General features: G+C 43.7%; 1 protein-coding gene across 1 annotated transcript in view; it reads left to right on the top strand.

Annotated features, from left to right (window-relative positions):
• UST (uronyl 2-sulfotransferase) overlaps positions 1–26254 on the top strand; it is a 328787-nt gene that overhangs the window by 251076 nt on the left and 51457 nt on the right. The window contains exons 7-8 of the mRNA XM_025193114.1: positions 16745–16842; positions 19251–19408. Of these exons, the coding sequence (XP_025048899.1) occupies positions 16745–16842; positions 19251–19408 (256 nt within the window). The remainder of the gene's footprint in view (positions 1–16744; positions 16843–19250; positions 19409–26254) is intronic.

Here is a 26254-nt window from a genome sequence, read left to right as displayed (position 1 = left end):
ACTCTTTCCTGCTTATGCAGGGGGTCGGACTCGATGATCTATTGAGGTCCCTTCCGACCCTAACATCTATGAATCTATATCGAGTTCTGGTCTTTATCCTGTTGTTCCTCCCAACCTTCTTTAATCAAATCGAGTATTCCCCGGGGTTGTCGGCCATATAATAGTTCAAAGGGTGAAAAACCCATTGAGGCTTGGGGTGCGTCTCTTACCGCGAACAGCAAAGGTGGTATCATTTTATCCCAGTCCTGCGGGCTCTCGGCCACAAACTTCTTTAACATCTGTTTCAAAGTCTGATTAAAACATTCCACGAGTCCGTCTGTTTGGGGGTGATAGACAGCCATCTTCAGATGTTTAATCCCTAGGGCTTTACTCACTCCCTCGAAGACGCAGGAAGTAAAATTCATCCCCTGGTCCATCAGCAATTCCCTAGGGAGTCCTACCTGAGAGAATATTTTCCATAGCTCGTTTGCCACCTTTGGAGCTGATATTGTCCGCATCAGCACGGCCTCCGGGTACCTGGTCACATAATCTAGTAGTACTAGGATATACTGGTTCCCAGTGCTGCTTCGGGGAAGTGGCCTCACGATGTCCACGGCTACTCGCTCGAATGGAACCTCTATCAAAGGCATAGGAATTAAAGGGGCCTTTGGGGGGCGCCTCGGGTCTGCTTTTTGGCACACCGGACAGGAGGCGCAATATCTCGCCACCTCTCGCAGCAGTCCGAGCCAAAAGAATCTTGCCCTAATGCGGGCTTCGGTTTTGTCTCGGCCCAAATGTCCCCCCATAGGGAGTTCATGAGCCACCTTCAAGACAGCTCGCCGATATCACCGAGGTACTTGCAGTTGTATGACCTCTTCCCCTCCAGGCCTCCCTCGCTCAATTCGGTATAGTAAACCATTCTGTACCTCGAATCTCGGTGTCACCTTCATGAGCTCTGGCCATAAGACCTCACCGTCTCGTCGAGCCAGGTGTTCTTGCAATGCATAGCAATAGCCTGCCTCCCGACTCTGCTCCAGCTGAAAATGTTCATCTTCCCACAAAGCGGTGACATCCATCTCTCGTCTAGCCTCTTCTTCAGGGGGCACTTGTTCCGTCTCTACCACGAAGCCCTCAACCTTCTCCTTTGGCCTCACCCTGGCTATCTCCCCCAACAGCTCAGGCCACTCGCAACCCAGTACTACTGGGTAGGGTAAACGCTCAACGACCCCGACTAGCATCTGCCGGGTTCTATCGCCTACCTAAAGCATGACCCTTACCCTGTCGACTCCAAGGGAGTCCCCGCAACAACATTGCACCTGTACCTGATCCACTATCTCCTTTTCTTTTGTCGGTAGCACCTTACTCTGCACCATGGTCTGTAATGAGCCTGAATCCAGCATAGCTCGTACCTTTTTGCCCTCCATTGTTACTTCGATCATGACCGTGGGTGGCTCATTTCCCACATAGGGGCCACTCCTAGCTCCATAGCCACACATCCCCACCTGAATCACCGGTCGTGTGTGGGTGCTTTCCATCGTTTTGGCTAACAGAGCCTGTTGTCTAGTGGCTTGTTCCCGTAGGCCTTGTATTGCTTGCTGTAGCAACACTAGAACCTGTGGTTGTAACTCTGGATCTGGGCTAGGCATCCGCCCTCCCTTCTCTCTCTTTCTGGACCCAAGGATTCTTTTCCTCATACGGCCAAACCAGTGTCCTATGATGCATATGGCCATACAAAACTTTCCCGGCCAATGCACCATTGTAACAGGTGGCCGCTTGGGGCTGGGCTAAAATGTGACCCGCACACCTGCTGCTGGGGCAACCGTCCACCTTCTCATCTGCCACGCCTTGCTGTTAATTAATTAATTGATGTTAATTAGTAGGAGGCTGCCCTTGTACTGCCCCAGTGCCAGGGGGCGCTATCTGCGGCTCCATTTCCTCCCCTACACCGCAGTCCACACCTCGCCGATGGAATAGCCATTGTCTCAGCCTTATCACAATCGGGCCCCTCTTTATCCTATCCGGGCCTTCCTTCCAGTGATCAACAGTGCTGCCCCCTCTCTGGGGCCTCCACGTCCACACTGGGACTTCTCAGTCACTGAGCCTTCTCTGGGGCTTTCAGCAATGCTGCCCACTCTTCGGGGCTCCCCGTGCCCGTACTGGGCTCCTCCGTAAGGCTGTACTCCTCAGTAACGCTGACCCTCTCTGGGGCCTTCTCCGTAACGCTGCCCCCTCTTTGGGCCTTTTCAAGTGTTGCCCCCTCCTCTGGAGCGCAACACGCTCACCCTAGGGCTTCTCAAAAGAGCCCCCTCTCTGGGGCTCGCCACGCCCGCACTGGGGCTTCTCAAATGCTCCTCTCTGGGGCTGGGGTCTATGTACCCCGTACGCTGCACCCTTACTGGCGCTGGGGTCCCCACGCTACTGTGGGTTCCCTATAAGGCCTCCTCCAACCCCTAATAGCCTCACCCAAACCACCGGTGTAACAACAAAATGAAACAGAAACTCGAGCCTCTTGGCTATAACCTAAACATAAGCCGCCTGGCTATAACAACATTGCTCAAGCATCTTAGAGCTGCCATAAGCTGTACCTGCAGTCAGGCTCCTTCCTGCACCCTGGCTTAGGGAGCTCCTGCCTCTCTGGCTGCTGGCAGGGAACTGCCTCTGGCCTCTTGTCTATGATATGGGAGCCAAGCCCTGCCCCTTTCAGTCAGCTGACCTCCTGGTTGCCCTGGCAACCCACAGCTGGGCTCCTTATTCCCTGCTAGGGTTCTTTCCCTGGCAGTGTCCCCTCTCTAGGAGCAGGGCACCTCCGTGCTGTGTGACAGTGAATTTTTTTTAAATCTTGTTAGGGAACCAAGGAAAATTGGTATTGCCATATTTTGTCTTCTAATTTTTTTTTCATGAAAGGGCCTCTGCAAATACTTCAGTAATTTGCATTTTTAATTAACTAATACTTGCATGACAATGTAAACATGTGTAAACTCATATAATTGATTAAGCATTATAGTGAAGGGAAGCACTTTCCAAAATTTCTTATTAAGGCACTTGTTTTTGTATAAAATAAATTAAATTACCAGCACAAACAAGCCAACTGTGATTCCTTCACTTTTCTTATGTTCTGTATTGTATTGCCTCTCATCTCCCCAGGTCTCTGCAAAGGTTGGAATAAGGCTTGTATCTATGAGGAAATCCTGAAACATTTTTTTTTAAAGAAAGCACATGTATTCTGAAAAACCATTGGATTAATTGCTTTCACTTCAACCATTGTTCCCATTGTAGTATTACTGGACTACAAAAAAGTTCCTACAGATATGTTTTTATAATACTGGAATTATTGCCTGCTACTGAATGGCCTGTTCATAGAGCACCTGGCACATGTTCATTTAATGGTATGATGGGATCTGATTGCCAATTCCAAACATCAAGTCTCCTGCTTGGGAGACATGCAATTTTGGGATCAGGCATCAGATCCCAATGTCTCCATGACTGCTTGCCAGTGAAGGCAAGCTTGGGATCACAATCCTGGGCTTCTCTTGCACTAGTAAGGTGAAAGCTGGGTGTTTGCAGCCTAGTGTGAACTGGAGTGGTCTTGGAGTCAGGACAGACGATCAGCTGATTGTTGGTCCCAGCCCTGGGACTGTACTGTCCTGAACTGGATCCAGTATGGTCCTTAGGGCTAGAACAAAATGTTGGTCCTGCCCCTGAGACCACACAGGAGTATGGAACTGGCTCCAGTTTGTTGCTATCCTGCCACATGTGCAGTTTAAGACATGATGGAAACCAGACACAAAAATAATACATATTGGTTGCGTAATATTTATGTGGCTGGCATCTTGTTTAGTTGCACCATTAATTCCTGGAACATGTGGCAGTGTTACTATTCATGGCACGAGTAACAGGTTTAGCGCATCTTAAGTGTAATGCCTGCCAGGAATTTAGGTATCTGCTGTCTCCAAACCTTCTGTAATATAGAGAAGGGAAGAAGTTAGGTTAGTACAAGTGACAGCAACTTTCAACTCAGAATCTTCAATGGCATAATTTTAGGTGAAACTTCAGGCTCTGTGGCAATTCCAGATGTGCAAAGGCAAAATTCTAGTACCAAAAACTGGATTGACATCTAGCAGTCCTACCTTACTTTTGGGAAATCCATTTTCTTTATAGCTGTGTAGTGGCTGAGTTTTTCATTTTATAATTAAAAGTATTAAACGTGCTTTTAGATCTTTCATTTTAAGGGCAGCATCATTCTTTTTGAGTTAAACCTGTCAGTGTTGCATGAGTGTGTTGCGTTTTTATTAAGGAAATATATTGACAAAGAGCAGATACTCTTAAAGATGACACTCCTGGGAGAAAATGAGAAAGAGACTAAATCAAAACAGCCTGATTGGAAAAAGCCTGTTGGAACCTATGAGAGTTATAACCAAGCTCATTTCAACTCCAGATTTAAGGATATGCTTTTAATTTGGAGAAAATAATTTTTTTTTGGTTTTTTGTGGGTTTTTTATAGTACACCTTCATTAAATTTCAATGAGGAGCAGCCTAGAGATACTATCAAATCAGCAGATCGGAGAGCAGTTCACTTTAAAATTTCATAAACAGTAATGAGGAATGTTAGTGAAATATGTTGAAAATAGGGTGTAGCTATGATAAAGAGGAAGTGTGTTAGGAAAAATTCCAGTAGTGTAATATCTGAGTGGAAGGAATGTAATGCTCAAGGAGGAGGGAATATCCCAGGTTCAGCACAGGACTATCCACAGATGGCCAGAGCTTTGGAGCTGCCATGTATCTTTTCCATCAGCTGCAATGAGAGACCAAAAAAATAAAAAAAAACTTTTTCCCACAATTAACTAGTCTTGTGGCACAGGTGACAACAATGCTGCTCTTCTGTTCCATAAACTTCATTTATTTCAGATTATTTATGCTGTATAGCTAAGTAACTTGGGCACAAAGCTAGTTCCCTTAGAACAGGGGTGGGTAAAATACAGCCTGCAAGCTATATCTGATCCACCAGTTGATCCTAACCGGCCTGCCAGCTGCCACCAGCAGCCTGAGTAGGGCAGGCTGCACCCTGCCATGTTCTACTCTGCTGCAGCTGGGGCTGGGCTGGGCACAGCATACATGCTCCTCTGCGCCCCCTCTACATCCATTCCCTCCATCCCTGCATCTGGCTTTCTGTTGGCATTGTGGCTGTGCAGTCCTGGCACCGCAACTGCCAGCAGCAAGGCCCACACAGGAGAGGGTGCAATGCAGCGCACTAAGTAGCCATCCCACCCACTGCAATGAGATGCTGCTGTCACAGCACCGCTAGGTGAGTCTGTGTTGGCTGTGAGGAGGGCTTGGCCCAGGGCAGCTGGCCCCAACTTTCACAGTGTAGGACGGCTACTCAGCACACTGCATTATGCCCCATCCCTTGTGGGCTTGACTGCCAGTGGCTGCAGTGCTAAGGCTACACAGCACCAAAAGGAAGCCAGGCAGGGGTGGAGAAGTCTGCACGCTTCCCAGCCTGGCCCCAGCTGTGGCAGAACAGAGAGGTGTGGGGCGCAGCCCTCCCTCCTCAGGCTCCCAGCAGCAGCTGGGAGGCCAAGTAGGATCAGTTGGCATCTCCCCACCCACCTCCCTGGCCCTCAGTAGCTCACCAAAACTCATTAAGTGGCTCTGCAGCCCAAATAATTGCCCACCCCTGCCTTAGAAGTTACCATTTCAATGGGCGATGAGAAAAGATAATGATAGGACAGACCCACCAACACAGTGGAATTTGAAAACAACATGAATTAGAGGTCTGTCTACAAAGACAGATCATTCTTTACTAAGTCTAGTACTCAGCAACCAAAGAAAAATTAAGAGCACTTCTAAATTAGGAAGAGATTATTATGAATGCATGCAATTGAGCTGCTTCCTTTTTATTTCACTATCCACAATGTTCCAATAAGGTTGTTGGGGTTTTGGTTTAGTTTTAAAATCTCTCAAACACTTACAAGTGTTAAGTGCTGGCCCATTTTCCCCTTGGAATTGTGCTTTCCACAGAAAAATAAATGTTTATAGTTGTTATAATATAAAGGATCAGTTTGCTGTTAGGAAAGCACATTTGAACAAAAATAATGCAAAAATTGACCAAGATGATTTTTTTTCATTTTGGCATCTTGTGCTGACAAATCCTGTTTTGCATCAGATTGCTATAAACTAGATCAGCTACCAAAATACCAAGATAGAGCTCAATTTAGGAATATTTATATTTTAAAATAAGTAGGGATACACGGCAGAGAATTTTGGGGCCAATACTAATGGTTGATTTTTAATAACCCATATTGGCCAATACCAATCCAATTGCCAATTTGCAGCCCAGCAGCATGAAGAGCAGCATCTGGTTGGAGCCGCGCCCCTGCACCCCACGCCACCTGGACAAGCTTCTCACAGCTCCATCCCATGCCCTGCCTTGCCCTGGCTGTGCAGCGCCTTCCCCCTCCCCAGCGCCCACCCCACGCCCTCCCTCACTGCCAGGGGCCTCGATCTGCCCCCCTCACCTCCCTTCCCTTTCTCTTCCCTTTCCCCCACAACAGACTTACCAGTCAGATGCTGCTCTCCAAACTGCAGGGCTGGCTGTGTGCATCTTGTGGCCGTGTATGCACACAGCATTTATCGGTGACAGTATCGGCCACATCAGCCAAAAAATGCCAATGGCCAATAATGTCAATTTTCCTTTTATTGGTGCCTACATGATATGGACCAATGTATTGATGTATCTCTACAAATAAGTGTGTATTATATCTAATAACCAGAACATTCATAAATGTGCTTCACAGCAGACTGCAGATAAGACCAAGCCTAACTATTTTTCTCTTGATAAACAGTAATTTCATAGATTAGACTTGTGAATCTGCTTAATTAATGTTAAATTAAATATTTTACTGAATGGGTTGTTTCAGATAATTTATTTTATAATTTCATTATTTTGGAGGGCATATCTAATTAGCTCTTCTGAGAGAAGTAGGATAAATTAGCCTGGATAGAGCCCTGGTCTAACACAGTTATGCTGTTTTTGGTGGCTCAAACTAGTTTGTTCAGATGCTGTGTTTTACATAATACGGTGCAGGCATGCCCCAAAATTTTACTGGCTAGCTGGTGCTCTAAATTTATTAGATCCCTCCAGCTACGCTAACATATATCATATGTCAGTAAGTAACATTGGTTTAAAAGTAAACAGTATATGAGATCTGAATCAGCAGTTTTATTCCATAGTAAATGTTAGTCCACCTGAGGTGTGTGAAAAATTGTAGGTTAGTGTTAAAATATGTTTTCCCTTTGTCTTAATATTTTGTTGCAACAGAAAAAAAAATATTGAGTTTTCTTCCTGATCCTCTTTATTTTCTCCTTACCAAAACTAATTCTGAGGACTTCTGTTCCAGCTCTTGGGTGATAAGCAGATTTAGGCATGTAAGGACAATACTAGTCCATCCTGCTCATGTCCTGAAATTCCACGAATGCATCTACTTTTATAATAACCATCTTCTTACCCTTAATACTGTGCCACAAAAAAGCATCAAGCAGGAGGATGACCTGCTCACCTTCTGCATGTGTCTCTTACAAGGACTCAAACTCTCACTTCAGCAGCCTTAAGTCCATTTACGTGCCTAATCATTGGACTAGAGTCTGGCTTTTCCATTCCTGTTTTAAATTGGTATAGACCAGTTGATTTTACTAGATTTACTCTAGTTTACAAAAGTGGAGGATCTAGTAATGGATTCCACTGACACTAAGACATTTCTTTTTTCAGAAAAGGTGCATATAAAATACTTAATGGTTAAATGTGCAGAAGTTTACTTGTGATGGTGTGCTGCTTTTATTGCACACATGCTTTCCCTGCCTTTAATAGTTAAATATTGCTTTCAAGAAAAGGGAGAAGAGGTTTCCATTACTATTCTTGTCAAATTCAATGTTGTTTCATTCTTTATAAGGTAGTGTTGTGTTCTGGCTCCCTGTTTGTTTTTCTTAGTATATACCATATTTATTAGAACCCAAGATGGACCTTCTCCCCCCAGTAATTAGATTCTGTACATGGAAAATTTATAGATTTATTATAATTTACCATGCATAGAATCTAATTATTGGAGGGTCGTCTTATTATAATTAGGTTGAGGAGGAGCAGGTGATGTGGGGAGGTCAAACAGCTTGCCCCTACTTGTGCCTACCCCCCTGCCAACCCTCCTGCCTGCCTGCCCTTGGCCTTTGCTCATCCTCCTGCCCCTCCCTTCCCAGCTTTTGGTCCTCCTTTCCCCACACCCCAGCCTCTTCTCCCCTTCCCCTCCTGCACAGCCTCTGTTCCCCATTTCATGCCTGGGGCATGAAGCACAACCCCAGCCTAGCTTAGCCCCCATAGCAGTCATGTGGGCTGCATGCCACTGCTATGGGTCTGGGCTGGAGCCATGCTCAGGGCCTCTGGCTGCAGCATAGATGGAGCCTACTGGTGCAGACCAAAGGTAAAGGGGAGAGAAAGGGGCAGGCAGGAGAACAGAAACTGTGGGGGTAAAGATGGAAGGAAGAGGCTACAGGCAGGAGATGCTGGGATGCAGAGGCAGTTGGGGGGGGTGGGGGCATAGAGAGCAGCTACAGCTACAGCCATGACTCCAGGGAAGTGCTGGACCCTGAGCCACAGCAGCTACCTGTCTGCCCCTCTTCCACCCCTGCCCCTGTCAGCCCTTCTACTTGATTCTAAGATGAGGGGCTCCCCCCCCCCTTTAAATTGTGGGGGCTCATCTTGGAATTGAGTAAATACAGTATTAATGTTTGCAAAGAAATAGTAGAGCTGCAAATAGTCCTCTAGTTACAGAAGAGAGGCAGTTGTACTTACAGGTTCCATTCATTGGCCTGCTAATTCCCTGAATCCTATTTAGGAAAGATCACTGTTTTTTGCTAGTGTGCCAACCCTGAAGCCCCAGAAAGTGACACAAGAAACAAATAGGAGTTCCCACTTTTATATAGAAAATCAGAGGGGTTAGGGTCACAAGCCAAAAGGCCAAAAAGAGGGAACAGGTAAAAGATAAAGAAATATCAACATTGTGGTAACATATACTCAGCACCTTAATTTCCTTCCCACGCCTCTGGAAGTGTCTCCAAACATGTCTTTAGTCCCAGAGCACTCAAACAGCAACCTACAGCTGCTCCCAAGTTTGAATGTGGCTCCTTCCATCCACAGTCCTCGATGACTGAGCCAGTGGGATCTCCACTGGTTACTCTTGTGTAGGGCTTACCATGTTCCATGTGCACCTGTTCTCTCTTTTCCTTACTCCAGCTTCAAGCTTCCTCTTCCTTTTTCCCTGCTTCCTAGAAGTCATCACAGCTCTGGAGACTTCTCCCTGGTTCCACCTGCTGTTACACAAATTACACTCACATTATACTAGTTTATTTCTTGTTTCCTATGTGTAGGTTGACTTGTCTTGTAGCTGTTTTGCACTCATTGAGTGTCTGTTCTTTCTGAGTGATAATATGAGAGTATATGAGGGTTTTTTGCTCTTGTGTTGTTCTGCTTTTAACTAGATCAGTGATTCTCAGCTGGAATGCCACAGCACCCAGATGTTCCTATATATCCAGTCAAGGGTGACACAGGATGCCATATAGTATTAGCACTGCAATATTATTAGGTTTACAAACATGATTCACAAGATAAAACCATAGGCTGGATCCAGATGTGCAGGCACATGCAATTTATAGTGCTGCAGACCTCTTTGCAGTACTAGAAACTGCACACCTGGCATGTTACAACATGCCCCGTGCTTCAAAGTTGCACTGTGGGGGCAAAATTTGCTACCAGGAAATCCCTGTAGCAAAATAAAATGCCATGAAAAAAGTGGCACGGTGCACACCACAGGAGCATGCACCTGACATGGAAGCTTGGTCTTCCAGGGAGACTCTCTGGCTGTCTCCCCTCTTTTAGTTCCTCCCCAGCTTCTCCAGCACACCAAGAGATGGGAGAAGCAGGGAAAGGGCAGTTTATCTGAAGCGGGACCTTTCTCCCTGCACCAAAGCACATGTGCAGGGGTGTGTACAATGGCAAGAAGTAGCAGGACATTTGTGCCACTATTTTTGCCGCTGCAAATGCATGCCCCCTCCATGTGGGGCACACCCTTAGATTATAAATAGAAATCCATAGTTGTGGTCTTTCTGAGTTCTTTGCAACAGAAAAACTTCTGTATTATTTTTTGTAGTAAAAAAAAGAGTGTGAAAACTAAGAGCTAACATTTTCCAAAGGGTGCCTCAAGTCTAAAGAGGTTGAGAACCACTGCCCTAGATCATAGAAACAGAAATAGGAGTAATCTTCATAAACGCACTTAGCTGTCTGCATACATTATAACTTGCTGAACATGAAAAATGCTGGATTTATAGGATTTAAGCATTTATAAGATTTTTAAAATGCAGGCTTTGCTATAATTTGTTTCTTAGAAAAAGAAAAAGTAAGAAAATTAATTTACATAACCAACATTTTATTTAGTTGAGATGGATGAGCATGGCATGTGTGGTGGAACTCAGCTCTAATAATTCAGTGAGAGCAATGGGCAGGGACAGTACACAATTTTTTTCATATGAGCTTCTTCACTATGCCCTCAACAGGTCTGATATTAGAAGCCACTTCAAGGTGCAGGTGTGTGGTACATTCCTACCAACCTGTCAGGTTTATGGCTATTCTAATGGGATTGTGTTGCAGCAGTGCCAATTTAGCGGAAAGTTTACTGGAGCATTCTGTAAGAACAATACCTTTCCCCTGAACTGGGACTGCATTAAGTCATATCACATATTGACTATATATACCATCCAGTGATTACTATGTAACTTGCTTCAGAAGAATCAGTCCTTTCAAACACCATTTTTGAGGGTCTTTGTCATTAGTAATTGTGTTTGTACTTTATTCAAATGTCTCCTCCATTCACGTGATCTACAATTAAATGGAATGTGGTTTTGTCCCACCACCAAATATTGCCATGGAAATGTCTCTGATTTGAAAACTCATAAAATTGTACAAATTCACTGATCAACAGAGAATTTTAGCATGTTGTCTGGGGGTAACTCTGTAAGGCCTGGGACCCCGCCTCCCAGATGTCTTGCTTGTATGCGCTGTTTGGGAAGAAGCCAGTGAGTATTACTGTCTTCTATCTCAGGTGGGCTACCCTTGCCTGCCACATCTTGATGGAACCTTTAATCTTGTTGGGAGTTGGAGTTAGTGAGACAATCACGCTGAGCCCTTCCCAGGGGTTCAGTGCAGGGCTCCTCCTTGCCTTATACCCCACTTCACCACACCACATCAAATGGTAAATAACGTTGGTCTGGATCTTTCAGAGTACTGTTGTCCCTTCAACAGCTCTTCACTAGCTGGGGAAATGTCTGATGGTATATCCCAGAAAGATAATCAATTTGGCTCAGGTGCTAACCTGATCCATAATTCATATTGCAGTCATTCAGGATCAATACATATGAAGTCCATTCGGTAAGGAATCTATTAACTAATAATATACATCCAATTTACCCAATTCATAGGGGAATCCCTTCAGACGCGATCTGATATATATAGGCCAGCGGGTAATCAATCCCAATGACACTCCTCGGCTTAGATCAGTTATTCAGTTAAAAAATCAATTGGCCATAATTAATGTAAATCAAATCCGTCCACATTCACCAGGTACCTGGCCCCACACCTCCTCCCAAGATCACCCAGGGACTGCAATCGTTCTAACCAAGTTCTCTGTTTCTCCTCTCTGGTGTGGCCGAGAGGGAACCAAAACAACAACAAAAAAATTAATGAGAAGAAAAAAAAAGAAGGAAGAGAGACTGCTTCTTTGACAGCCCTCTGACTCCTCCTGGGTTAGGGCTCTTGCTTTATTCGACGTCCAGACTGGGTCCTTTTTCTTGGAGTCCGGTCTATTGCAGTGCTCTCTGCTGCTACCTTTTGGACACCAGGTTCTCACAACTCCCCAGTGCTCCTCGCTCGTCTTCTGGATGGTGGTCCTCCAAACTACTTCTGCTCAGTGGACTCCCTTGCTTCATCCACTGGAGGACTCAGGACCCTGTTGGCTGCAGAAGTTTGTAGAGTCCCCTTACCTGGTTTGCTGGCATCCGCTCTGTGCTGCTTCTTTCTTGGTGTTTCCCCAGCTCCTTCCTCCAATCCAGAGGGAGCAGCAACTTTGAAAGCACAGCAGTGTTTCCTTTGCCCTAGTCAGGGCATCTTCCTCCTCTGGGGTATGTATTTCCCCTTTGGTAACCTGGGCTCAGCACCCAGATTTTCTTTTCACTCCCTGACACATCTTTGTAAAACACCTTCTGATCACATCTGTAAGAAAAATAGGAAAAATGTTTAAAATTGAAATATTGTTCAACCCTTTTATTAAGTTAGCAAAGAGAAACCATGAGATCATTAGCAATGAAAAGACAAAGTAACCATCCTGATACTTTTTAGATGTGTTGTCAGTCTTTAGCACCACTGGTAAAAGTTTTCTAGAAAGCAGAAACTTCAATTTAAAGCACAAACTTCAATTTAAAATCTTCCTTTGTGCTTTTGCTGGGAGGGCTTCACTAGAAATATCTACGTGCATTCAGAAATAACTTGTTTTCAGTGGCCTTGAAACAGAGTGTGTGTGTATGTACACACATGTGCTTGCATATGTATGCTAATTGGTAACAAATTGTGCAATCTGTGGCGGTAATTCTTCCACTCTTAAATCAGTAAAATTTGCTTCACTTTTATCTTCTCTTTCGCTCATTAAATCTGACTTTCCGTTACAAAGATAAAATTTGTAGATCAATTTACATAAGCAAAAGACAGAAGAAAAAGAGGGAACAAGTTTAAAAGCATGGGTTCCTATCTGCATTAGAGTTTAAGAATCTGATCCTGCCATGGGAAGGGCAGTGTGGCGGGCTAGTAGGGGGCACTCCTGCGTTGAGCCACCCACCTCACTGCGCCCGACCACCTTCCAGGCTCTGAGTGCCTCCCTGGGGGTGCCTCACGTCTGGCCGACCCCCTTCCTGGAGCACACCCACTAGCCTGGGGGTAACACTGCAACCACCCATGGATGGGCTTGATTCTGGCTCTGTGCACCCTGAGAAACACAGGCCTAGTAGCCCTTGAGGGTACTTGATTCACTTAAAGAACTTGAGATGCTTCCCTCAGTCAGAAGCACAAGTAGCGGTCTCCCTTAGTCAGCCGAACCAAGGGGACCCCAAGGCATAATCTAGACCCACTCCCAATAAGTCTCCCATGCTAGGTACAAAGGATAGTAAGGTCGCAGGTAGCTTGGTCACAAGTATCATCCAGAGGCAGGTGGAGATTCCCTCTGGAGGCAGACAGTTCCTTGATCATGCGTTTTGAGAGAGAGAGAGCAAGTTTCAGATGGTCCAGCTCTTCTCTCTCTCTGAGTCTTCCTCGTGTCTGCTGCCCCCCTCCTCCTGGGCAGTCCTTAACTTATATAGCCCTTATGACCTCATTTACCTGGTCCAATGGAGGCCAGAACCTGTTGGCTGTCAGCCAACCAATTTGAAATGCATCACTAGTTGCTGGGCAGACTGGCAGTTCCTAGCTCCCCAGGGAGCCCAAGCCCCTCACCCAGGTATGTGATGCCAGTCATGTAGGCAGAGGGAGCAGGTTTCCCCCCCTCCCTCAGGAATGTATCCAGCTCAGGTTACCTAAAGAGATAGGGTAAGGTGTGTATCGTATCCTCTGCTGTGCCCATACTAACCAAATTGTCACAAAACAGAGTTTTTGTGGAAAAACAGAGGTGGCCTTCTGCCACAGGCAGTGCCTAAAGAGTTGTACTTAGGCAGTTCTGCACACTGAACAGTGACAGTAGATGGGGCAGTGGCCACAGTTAGACTGCCAGTTTATATTTGATTAATCATTGTGTTTCCTGTCAATATACGTCAAGCTAATTGCGTTATAGAATTAGACATGGTTATTGCTAGGGTGCTAATACCATAAAGAAAAAAGAAACAAGAAATGCTACTTTTACAAAAGATCAGAATCATTCATCTTCATTTATTTATTTTTTGCTTATGTCTTGGTGAAACTTGACATAAGCAAACTTGGATCTCTTTTCAATGTGGCACTGCTCAGTGTAAGGGTGGCAGAATTTAGCCCAAGTTATAAACAAACAACAAGTGTTTCTTCTTGTTCCATTTTAGTAATATAATTAGAATGCATTAGTCAGAATTCAGTTTTTATGCCAACTATTTGAAAAATAATAAAATGTATGAATTTCAATTAATATTTGTTTGTTTTAAGATCACTGAATGACTGGAGTCATGATTCAATGTATTCTGTCTTCCTCTGTTTATTTTCCAAGGGTATGTTTAAAAAGGAAAGTGTACAGATCATACAGGACTCTTGTTCAAAATGTTAATGTCCAAGGTAGTTATTTTAATAACTCATCTAGTAAATGCCACATATTGACTACAGATTGACTGCTGCTCTCCTATACAGTTTGTTTTAAATCAAAGGATACAAACTTAAAACTTGTTTCACATGTGTGTTCACTCCAACATAATAATAACATGACATTGCAGCAAGATCCTCCCACAAGCTATCCTTATGGGACTTCATTTGGTTCAGTCAGCACAGTCCCATGAAATTTGGGAACAAGAAGATGATTCATAGTGTTATATGGTACTTCAAGCATATTCTGGTTCCACCCCCTGTGGGAATGCTACTCCAAAATCATGCCTGTCAAATGCTTATCCAGCCTCCTCTTGGAAATCTCCACAGAAGCAAATTCTGTAACTTCCAGTCTATTCCACTGCCCTGCTATTCTGTTTTTCCTGAGATCAAATCTAAGTCTGCTTTGCTTCAATTTAAAGCTACTAGTTTGTGTCCTGCTTTCTGCAGGAAGGGAACTGCTGTCCTTCCCGTATTTATGACAACCTTTGAAATATTTGAAAAACGATTATTATGTCCCATCCTGTTTCCCGAACCACCACCTTAATCTCCTTTTCTCTGAGCTAAACGGGCCTAGCTCTATCAGCTTTTCTTCAGGCACAATTTTCCTTTCAACCACCTCATCATTTTTGTCACTTGCCTCTGGATTGCTCCAGCTTCACCACATCCTTCTTAAGGTGTGAAAGACAGAAATTTACACAATACTGTACAGGCAGTCCTCAGACTTGCAACACAACTGGTTCCTGAAAACCAAGTCTTATGATGAAACGTTGTAAATTGGAACAAATTTTCTCATAAGAAACAATGTTATAAATGGGGGATTGGTTCCTGAACCAAGGCTCGATACCCTATTTTCATCAAAAATACTCCAGAATCAGTTATAGATGAGTAATATAGGTACATTAATGTATTTATATTGTAAATAGCAATCACATTGGTTTGGAAGGACTTCTTTGAGATGACTTTGCTGGACATTTTGAAAGGCTCTTGGTTGGACTTTTTCAAGGGTTCTCTGCTGGAGTCATCTCCGGAGTCCTGGCTGCAGATTTTTCTGGAGTCTTGTCTGCTTTCTTAAAGAAAGTGCCCAAGGAAGTTTGGCCAGATGTTCTCCGCGGAAATAAGCGACACAGCGAACTTGTTCGCTGGCATGACGTCGCATCGGATCAAGTGTTGTAAAGTCGAAACTGACATCATAAAGTTGAAACAGGTGTCAATTTATAAATGTTGTAAGTGCAAAACATTGTAACTCGAAACGTTGTAAGTCGAGGACTGCCTGTATTTACTTGCATACCCCATTACACCTTTTTTCCCAAAAATCAGGCCTCTAAATTGGGGTGCATTGTAAGCAGGGAAGCTGATTTCTTTCCTGAAATAGAATCATGGAAGAATAGAAGATGGAGATGATGGTCTGTAATGGCTACTGTTTCTCTCTGGCCCAGTAAGCAACAGAGGCAAAGTCCAATTTTAACATTTCTGCTGAATTGGTTCAAATTTTTGGCTGAGCATTCAAAAGCTGCTTCCAGTTTGGGTGTGAAAAGGATTAATACTGTAGCTTTTGCCTGAAGCAGCCAATGAACTGACTGAGGGCAGGTGAGATTCTTCATATGGTTGCCTCTGATGCAGTGGCAGGAGGGGAATTTGCTGCATTCTGCCTTCCAAAAATAAAGGGTGACATGAAGACACTGGTATGCAAGAAAATACATTACTCTAGGCGAAGCCTAACCAATGCTGAGTAGAGCGGGCACTCTCACCGCCCATATTTTATACCATATATTACTGTTGATGCAGCCCAAAAGTACATTTCTATTTTTTGACTGCATCATATTGCTCATGCATAGTGAATCTGTGATGGACTAAACTCTTCTGATCAATCTCAGTAACATTCCTAACCACTCTGTTTCTGATTCTGTGTTTGTTTATTTGGTTATTCCCTACATGAGCACCTTATGTTTATCTGCCACCCAGCTTTCCAGTCTAGGATTCCAAAGATCCTTTGGAATTCTACTCCTAGCCTTCAAAGGGTTTGCAGTTCTTCCCAATCTCATGCCATCCATATACCTGATCAAGAAGTCTCTATTCCAGCATCCTAGGACAGCTCTCTATAGAACCTCTCTCAAAACTTCCTGCCGTTCTGACATTGATCCATTTATATTGTTGAAGTAATTAAGTAAAGTATGTATCCATATTATAGCAATTTTATAAGAACATGATGGGGAACTTTATCAGAAGTCATACTAAAATATAAGTATACTATGTCCACTGCATGAGTAATATCTGAAAGCAAGAGAAAGTTTTTATGGAGGTTATAAGAAATAATACTTAACCTTAGTTTTTTTCTTTTCTTTTTTTTTCTTCCCTCCTCAGGACATTAATGTATGTATTCTTGAAAATTATCCTGAGTGTTCCAATCCCAGGTTATTTTACATCATACCATATTTCTGTGGACAGCATCCAAGATGCAGGTAAATATATGCATCTCAGACCTGATGTAATAAAGAAATAGACATAAAAAACAGGTACCAATAGTTATATCAGACATGCAATTGATTTTTTGCTATCTTAAATTCAAAAGAAAATCTGTCTTGTGGCAGTTGGTGATAACTGCATGCAGTTGTTACAAAATAAGGAAAGTAATGTAAATTTTGCTTTTCTTTTTCATTGAATCCATGCTTATAATTCACCAAATCTAAATAGATTAGTATGCATATAGTAAAAAAATCACAGTGACAGTGTGTGTAACACACAGTTTTAATTATGTGTTAATCAGTTTCATTGTAAATGTTTCCCTAAATTGTGAGTTCCATTTCCATAATTAGATTCAGCTCTGCTCAGATGTTCTGAAGGAGTTAAATGCCTTCATGACTCTGTTTTAAATAGAGGACTCCTAGTTTGTTTTGGCCCTGATGTAGTAAACATTTGTGGTCCTATATTTAACTTCATGCACACAAGCAGTCCCACAGATGCCAAGGAGATGTCTAAGTTACCATAATCGGAAGGGGAGCTACAAGAAGTAGGGACAGAGGAGTTGGCCATTACGATGTCATGGACCAGATCCTGTTCCACTTATTAGTCAACTACACGTGTTCTGTTCCACCCTGCTCAAATCCCTGAAAAAGCATTACCATGACTGCTTTTATTACATGGCACCATCGTAGCCTTAAGACTAAGTCACAAAGAGCAGTAAGTAGGAAGAGGATTCTTCTGCTTTCTCTGTTAACAGTTTTTTAGGGACTAAAATAGGGTGGAACAGGATCGGCTTAGGTGCTCAGGTACATATAGGTTCCCAATAGGTAGAATTCTGTACTGCTTCTGTGCTGGAGACAGAGCTGTGTAAAGGGAGTAGAGTGCCACTGGACAAATGGTATGTCTCAAATTGACTGTCCACCTTTTATCTGGCTGCAAAAGATGGCTATATAGAAGGAAAGGCTATTGTTTAGCAATATACAGAATTGAAGTTGATGTAGTCAAGCCATTTTACCTGGATCTCCAGATAAACTGGTAGGCAAAAATTGTTGGGACCAACAAGTATTTATGGCATGTGCCATTAAAACCATGATGTCTATCACACTGTGGTCCCTGCACTAGTGAAATGTGGTGCTGATGTTTCTAATAGCACCCTACATACAAATCAGAAGGAAAGTCCTGGGGACTGGGATTGGTTACAAATATGAACTAAGAAAATACCCAAGAAAGAATAAATGGGTATGGGTTTGTGAAGGAAAGGATTGTGTGATGCTGTGTGTAAAACAGCATATTTGATGCTGTACATCATAAAAATTGCTTTCTTGCCAGGGTTGTAAACTTAGGTGGCAGGCTTTAAACATGATGAACCTAGAGTACCAGATATAGAATTGGGTCCACTGCTGATATTGTAGGACTCCCACCATTTTGCTTAGAAATGGTGTACACATTGCTCAGCCTGCCTGTAAAATTCAGCTCAGTCCTTTAAATCCTCTCCACTTTTCTGCCCCGCTTCAAGAACGACAGAGCATACTGAAGAGTGTACCTCAGTCTGCAAAGACATTACATTCTTTTCCTATAGGCACAAGGTCCACTAGATCTCTTTCAGTTCTGGGTGACCCCCTTGTTCCTTTACCCATCCTGAACACCAACAGCAAGTTGCAAAGATAAAGGACTCCTGCAGATTGCTAACTGTGAATGTCCAAGTCCTACTGCTGCTTCACTTAACTCTGCCTCCCTAATTCTGCAAGAAAGGCAAAAAACCCACCTCATTAGGGTCTAAACAACCCTTAAAATTGGACTGATACTCAGCATCCTAAAAAACATCTCCTATAGGTGCAGGGAGAAAGCAAAGGGTGGCAAGAGGGAGCAAGGGAAAACCCAGAGAGATGTGAGAAAGAATGGCCAATGAGTTGGCCAACAAGAGGTGGAGACCACTCCAAGAGGAAGGGTCTTCCTCATGTTCTGCAGTCCACCTTCAGGGCCATTCACAGACCAAGTCCTGTCAAGTCTTCCATCCACATAGATGTACGGGTGGCTTTTTCAGAGCATAAATGCACTGTTTTATGGGTGAGTGGTTTTGAGCTTCTTAGAGGAAAATGTCAAGAGAATTGAGCACTGCTGCACAGTCCCCAACTTAATTTTAAGGGAATTATATTTTAACTAAGAAAACCATATCTAGATGATTTGTGAATAGGTTTTATGAACCACATAGACCTTTACTCTTTCTATTTTCAATCAAAACGGTTTGTAAAATGATTCTGATCCAATAAAGCAGAGTATCACAAAGCCTGCCTGCACATCTACAGAAATCCTGCTTGAGGACTAAGTATTTTTTTCTTATGTGAATTTCCAAAGCAAATGCACTATTTAAAGACCTTTTATTTTTCTCCCCTTAATATCCACAAAGGGAGCCTGGTGAATGGGCCCTTGAAAGAGCAAAATTGAACGTGAATGAAAATTTCCTGCTTGTGGGGATTCTGGAAGAGTTGGAGGATGTGCTGCTTTTACTGGAAAGATTCTTACCTCACTATTTTAAGGATGTGCTCAGCATTTACAAAAACCCAGGTAAGTTTTTCATAACAAAGCCTTTCCTCATAGTTACAGTTTCAAGATGCCTGTAGCTGCTTAAAGATGAGAAGTTGTATTTTAGTCAATAAAGCAGTAACAAAATAGCTCAATAAAAAGACAATAAATGGGTTGGAATAATGAGAATATGGCTTTGTATTCTTGTGAGAACAGCTTCTGTCATTTGGCCAGATGCTCCCCCTCTGCATTACAAAAGAGTAAAAGGGGTGGGGGAAGTGGGCACACCCTTACAGATACATTCCCAAACTCATGGAAGTGGGGGGTGGCTCACTGTTAATGTGATGAACACTTGTTAGAACACTGGAGTGGGGTCTCCAACACAAGGAAGGGAGTCAGGGAGCCAGGATACCATCCTAGCCAGTGTGGAAATTACCCAGTGGGAATCTATAAACTGTTCCATTGTTCCTTACATCATAAGTTGTCCCTTCTCCAGCTTTCCTTGGTTAAAGAAGTAATGAAGAGTAATGCTGAGAGAGAAGCAGCTTTGGGGAAGGAGTGGGGACTAGGAAAGTGGCAAACAGCCTAGAAGATCTTGCTTATTTTTAAGGACCTCCCTGTGATGAGCAGAAATGAGAGCAGATATCCCCAGCTATTCTTGATCTTTACATGGTTCTAGAGCAGTAATACAAACCCCTGACTCATGAGTAGAAGTGTGGTCCACCTCTGAAGTTGATGCATGGAGAGATTCTGGAATATGATTTCATCTCCTTGAAGTTTTTCTGTGTAAAAGCAGAATTTCACCTATCTTGCCTGCACTGGAATTGGAGAATGGTGGTGTTTATTAGGAAGAGCTTTGGGGAACTAATCTCTTTTTACAGTGTTATTAATTTTATTCTTCCAACCTTATTTCTTAAGGCTAAAAATAGAAAAGGAGCAGTTTCCTTGTTAAAAGCCCTCCCCCTTCTCTCTTTTCATTACTCATGAATACATGAGTATTTTACTTCCAGTGGTACTTATTCTTAATTTATAAGTAAATTTTACACTCATGAATATGAAGAGCTAATAAAACCAACTGGAGCTAAGAATAATTACAGATGTAAGAAATCTTCCACAGCTATCCTCAGTGATACTCAGTACTCCTGATCCACAGCACCCTCTGCTGTTCCTTTCCCAGGCCTGGTAAACAACAGAGGTATTATTATCATGCCAGATTGCACAGTAGCTCAGTGAAGGGACCAGAAGTCCATAACTGGCTATGATGAGACTCCAGCTGTGACTAGAGCAAGGATTTTAAATTAGACCTGCACACTTGACTGATAAGCACACTAACCTGGTTTGACACTGTGGATGCTCCACCTTGCCAGCTTACTGCATAGTGAAGATTAAAAATAAATTTTAGGAAAACTTTGTCAACTGAATAGCACCCTCATGAGTCCCTCATAGGTGAGAATGACAGTGCTATAGTTCAGAGTTTGAGTCGCGCATAGTAGATGTACTGGCCTATACATGATAAGCATTTTTTGTCTCCAGTTTTGCAGCACCCCACAATCTGCTGGTTCCCTGCAGCTGATACAGTCTTTGCTTTGTTCATTTCTCCTACCTAATGGTGTGCTGTTGGTGTGTAATAAGGTCTATGCCTTTCTCATCTAGGTAGTTGATGCTACTCATTTATGATTAATTGCTCACAGGAGTTGGCCAGTTAGCCTTGAAATGCATTCACATTTCTTCTTCTTCACTCCAGTTCACTGTAGCAGAGCTGCTTGGTTATTCACCCGTCATCCATCCAAGCTATGCATCCAGCTCATCACAGCTGGGCTTCATTATTAATGTATGGCTTGGCTCCATTGCTCAGTGCATCACATTGTATATTAGCTTGAGCTGAATATGAGTGTAACAGGGGACCCAAACCCTGTTACCTGGGGAGTAAGAGAAAGGGAAAAGAGGGAACTGTAGGAGGGGGCCGAGAGACTCCTGCTCCTTTGAGAAGATGAAGCAGACTCAGCTGGATGTGGCTGCAGGAAGGCAGGCTGGCCCTTGAATGACAAGGAAAACTCTGCCCAGAGCTCAGGGCATCACATGACCAAAATGAGGTGTGGCTTCAAGCCACACAAGCCTAGGGCGGGTGTAGGCAACCTCCGGCACATGTGCCAGAGCATGGCATGCAAAGGCATTTTGCTTGGCACGTGTGCCTTGGGGCAGATGGCAGGAAGGGGCCAGGGACGCTCTGTCACAACAAAGATCAGGTCCCTCATGATATCCCCACTATCCACCCCAGCATGCCAACTTACAAATTAAGGTTGTGGGTGTTTTTGGCACTCTGACCAAAAATGTTGCTGACCTCTGATCTAAGGCATGAGCCAGAGCAGTCAGTCTGGCTCTGGGAGCTGCTGGGGGAAGGAGGCTGCCATAGACATTCCCCTGCACCTGAGAGCATGTGTGACCCTTGAGAAGACTGCAGTCTTAGCTAGAGCTGCACCGATATATCAGTCCGATATTGGATTGGTACCGATATAAAAAATATTGTCTATATCGGATATCAGCCCAATGGGGCCAATTATTTGGCCAATAAATGCCTGTTCTGCGTGCAGCCACAGCACAGCATGGAGCAGAGCTGGGAGTGTGGAAAGCTGCCTTCAGCTGGTAAGTTGGAAGGGGAGCGGGGAGGGAAGGGGTGGATCAAGGCTCTCCATGCTGAGGGAGAGAGCAGGGGAAGGTGCTACCCAGCCGGAGGGGGTCGGGCGCAGGACAGAGGTGCGTCTCATAGGGTGGGAGCAGCTCCCACCACTGCTTGCACCCCAGAAGGGCAGGGGTGGAGGGACGTGTGCCCCCGGATCTGTGCCGTGTGGGGCAGGCTGCAGCTGTGGGGTGGAGCTGCTGCTACGCAGGGCTTTTCTTGCTGGGGGCTAGCCATGGAGTCGGAGCAGACTCTGGAAGGATGCAGCCACCCCAAATTTTGCAGCAGCTCCACTCCCAGCCCCGCTCTGCCATCCACCCGCCCAGCGCAGCCCCGGCTTTTCCCAGCACTTGGGTGGAGGAGGGATGTTCAGTCAGGGCTGTGCCAGGCAGGGGGCAGCAACTTGGGGTTGGGAGTGGAGCTGTGGCAAAATCTGGGGTGGCTGCAGCCGCCTCCCAGTGTTGCCGGAGCCCACTCTGACTGTAAGCCCAGCCTCTGGCAAGAAAAGCCCCATGCAGCACCGGCTCCAGTTCCACCCTGCAGCTGCAGCCCGCCCCATGCCTTGTAGATCTGGGGGCTTATGCCCCCCCACCGTCCCGGAGTGCAAGCAGCAGCAGGAGCTGCCTCTACCCCACGAGCTGTGCCTCCATCCCACGCCCCGCCTCCGCAGCTGGGCAGCACCTGCCCCTGCCCCCTCCCTCACCTTGGGGGGCCTTGATTTGCACCCTCCCACTCTCCTTCCCTCTCCCCTCCCTTTCACCACACCGGACTTACCACCTGATAGCAGCTGCATCGGATTGGTATTGGCTGATACGCCTCGTTAAATATTGGCTATCGGTATTGGCCCCCAAAATCTCTATTGGTACACCCCAAGGCTGAATTGATTCAATCTTTGCAGGCTAGTCTATACTGCAGAGATTGAACTATAATAAGCAAGTAAACAGACATTCACTTTTGATTCCAGAAATGCAGCCACATGCCTGCAGTTGCCCAGGCCAGAACCTGGGGGGGGGTCGTGCAAAGACTGTATCAGTCTGGGGGGGGGGTCGTGCACTAGAGCACACCTCCCTGCTAAGCTGGAGCAGACAGCTTGGGCCAAAGCTAGCCTGCCCATCCTGCAGTGGGGTTTCTGGGGGAAGTGCAAAGCATCCTGGGATGCTGGGGAGCTAGGAATTAACTTGAATCTGGAAGGGACAGAAGTTCAATAAACTAATTTAACCTAAATCAATTAAGTCTAATATTACCTCCATCCAGGTTTATCTTTAAACTGGTTTCAGCCATTTCGAAACCAGTTTATATACACTGAACTTCTGTTATGTTACAGATATGAACTGGTTTCCAATCACTTATACTAATTTATGTGTAATTGCTTTTGCTAGCCTCTGTGTCTGGATCTGCCCTGACCTGACTGGCTAGCTTCCTACAGTTTCAGGCAAACCTGGGTTATAGACATCTTGTATCACCTCCATCTAGGTGAATTTCTTGCCCTCCGGGGCCCTCACCCTGGGTTGATGCTGGTGGAAATCAGGAATGACATGAGCTTTGCATGTTTTCTTGTCTTGTTTATTTTCCTTTGTGGGTCATACACATTTTAATCAATTTTTCTCTTTCTTCCTCTTTTCCTTGGAGAGTAAGTAACTTTGTTTCCTGAGACAGTATTTTAATAATTAAATTTACTGAAATTTATCAAACAAATGTTTGTTAGTCTTGGATATAGTTCTTCTGGCAAAGAACCAAACATTAGAAACTCCTTACTTTCAAAAATCATCTGGTATACATGTTAAATAGTAAAATATTAAGAAAGCTGGAGCTTTATTAAGCTGATGAGTTTTGTCTTCTGTTTATTCTATCAAGTAAAAATGTCAGTTTGAGCAAATCCATATGCTAAACATACACATTTCATTATTTGTCCATCTGAAATGGCACAAGTTAATGAAACGTGGTCATGGGTGCTTTTCTTGGTGATTCGAGAGATATTTTTCTTAAGAACTAAGTCATGTAGGTAAGAAAAGGCTAATACAAATAAGGGTAAAAAGTAAAAAAATAAAAAGGGGGGCACAAGGCAGTAAGGTTAAGACAATTAAACTTCCCAATCATGGTGAACCACAAACAATATTGTATTTGAAACTGTAAATTAGATTAGTTTGACAGCGACTTTGTATATATTCTTTTCATTTTTTACACTAAACTGGCTTGCAATTTTGAAATGTATCCCAGCGCCATTTTAATTTGAGGGGGTCTAAAAACATTAACAAGCCTGCAACAGAGGAAACTTTAGCAACAGAGACTATCAGGAAAATGTGTTTCTTCATCACATAAATAAAAATGGCAGTTTGAGCTAATCCATATGCCAAATATTTTAAGTCTTACACATCTTTATAATAACGTTCAGTGAAATGCTAGTGTTTTATGTAGCGGTTAAGTTTCATTAGCCACAGTGTGTTTTCATCCGCAGAATGCTTTAAAAGCCGCATATTTCCCGTTTGTTTGGGGTTTCTCCCCTTATTCTGTCCTTCAAGTGTTTGCTTTTCTAATGTTGGTATCAGATAGGATACTGTAGACTGTCACTTTTGTCCATATTAACCAGAAGAGATTTTACCCAGTTTTCTCTTGCCTAAGGTCTCTTCTTATCTATGCACAGACCCCTGCCCTTAAGCATTTAACTGTTCACCACTTAGGAGCGCAATGCTCACAGCTATTTGTGACAGTCAGTGTTTGCTTTTTTTTACTTTTCCTTAACTGTGGTGTTTTGAGGAAATGGAGAGAAGAAGGATCCCAACCTCCCTTTGCTGGATCCCACCCTCCCTTCCATTTGGACCTTTTTAGTCATTCCCAGCACAGGTACATGTCAGTTTTCTGACTGAGCAGCATTGGGCATAATTCCTCTGAAGGTAAGTTATTGCAACTCTTGACACAACCAGAGGGGGTTGCTAGAAAGTCTGGCATGTGGTTCATGGTCTCTTCAGGCATTGGGTGTTATGGTGCCAGGGAACAAAGTGAAGGCTGGAGTTTGGATTGGTAGATCTTGGAGCCTGCATAGACGTGATATTTGCCAGAGTAACCTTGTGCAGTAAAAAAGTTTTCTATTTGAATGCTGAAGAAAGAGAGTATGTTGTGGCTGATACGACAGCATTTTCATGAATGGGGAAAAAAGGCTTGTGAGTGGAAAGATCATATATCAAAAGTGAACTGTTGCATCTCAGATAAACAAGAAAAGCCATCATGTAGCAAACCCACTCTACAGCTCCTGTTTCTTTTAAATAAAACTACCTTTAATGACAGATATAGAAAAAAATGGAAGTGCAGGGAATATGTAAGGAACAAAAAAAAAAAATAGTGCAGAGCTCACCAGGCACTCTTAGCTCACTTTTTGAACTTTTTTTTTTTGTTAACTATTAAGGAAGATACAGGTCCATACCAAAGTCTTGATTGGGGAATTTCAGATTTGTGGGGAATTGAGAAATTGTGAATGTTTAGATATAAACATGGATCTTTACATGTAAGCACTCTTGCCACTCCTGATTTTCCCACCGTTTTAGTAGCACAACTAAAGGAAAAGCAGTGACCAGCGTCCTATTAGCTCTGATGGTTATGTGAATGGCTTTGACCCTTACTTCCATGCCTTTTGGCTAAGGGCCAGCTGCCTTTAAAAGCAGACAGTGTTTACAGTTTCTTTTATATAGACAGATTTGGAGTTTAAATAAAACAGGAAAAAATATATACAATGCACAGAAAAGCACAGGGTTTTCTACTGCCTTTTTGTTGCGTGCCAGAAAAGTTGAAAATTAATAGCATCTAATATATAAGAATAGGTGATAAAAAATGTTTTTATTGCCTCAGAACTAGGTCTAATCTCCCTCACCTTTACATAGGAGCTCATAAACTTTGTCGGCTTTGGCACCAAAAACCATAAAAATATTTTTCCTCAATACCAGGAAATTTTTTTCTGCTCCTTGAAAGTTAGTCATACCTATAGGAATGTATAGGTCTTAATATGGAGCAAGAAAATTGAGTTAGACTTTTCAAACAGTTAACTTTACTGTGTGTAATGAAATTACTCATGCTGTCAACTGGAACAAAATTTACTGAGACAGGAAAGTGTAAAAAGTCAGATGTGTTCTTGGAAAATACAGGGCAAGCGGCTTGCAAATGAGACTGCCCCTCCAGAAAGGGTTCCTTAAAGGAACACTGTCAACGCTTAAAAATCCTAT

Source organism: Alligator sinensis, unplaced genomic scaffold (assembly GCF_000455745.1).
Source record: "Alligator sinensis unplaced genomic scaffold, ASM45574v1 scaffold786_3, whole genome shotgun sequence".
Taxonomy (NCBI): domain Eukaryota; kingdom Metazoa; phylum Chordata; order Crocodylia; family Alligatoridae; genus Alligator; species Alligator sinensis.
The sequence above is the reverse complement of the archived record's forward strand: the minus strand, read 5'-3'. Positions and strand labels throughout refer to the sequence as shown.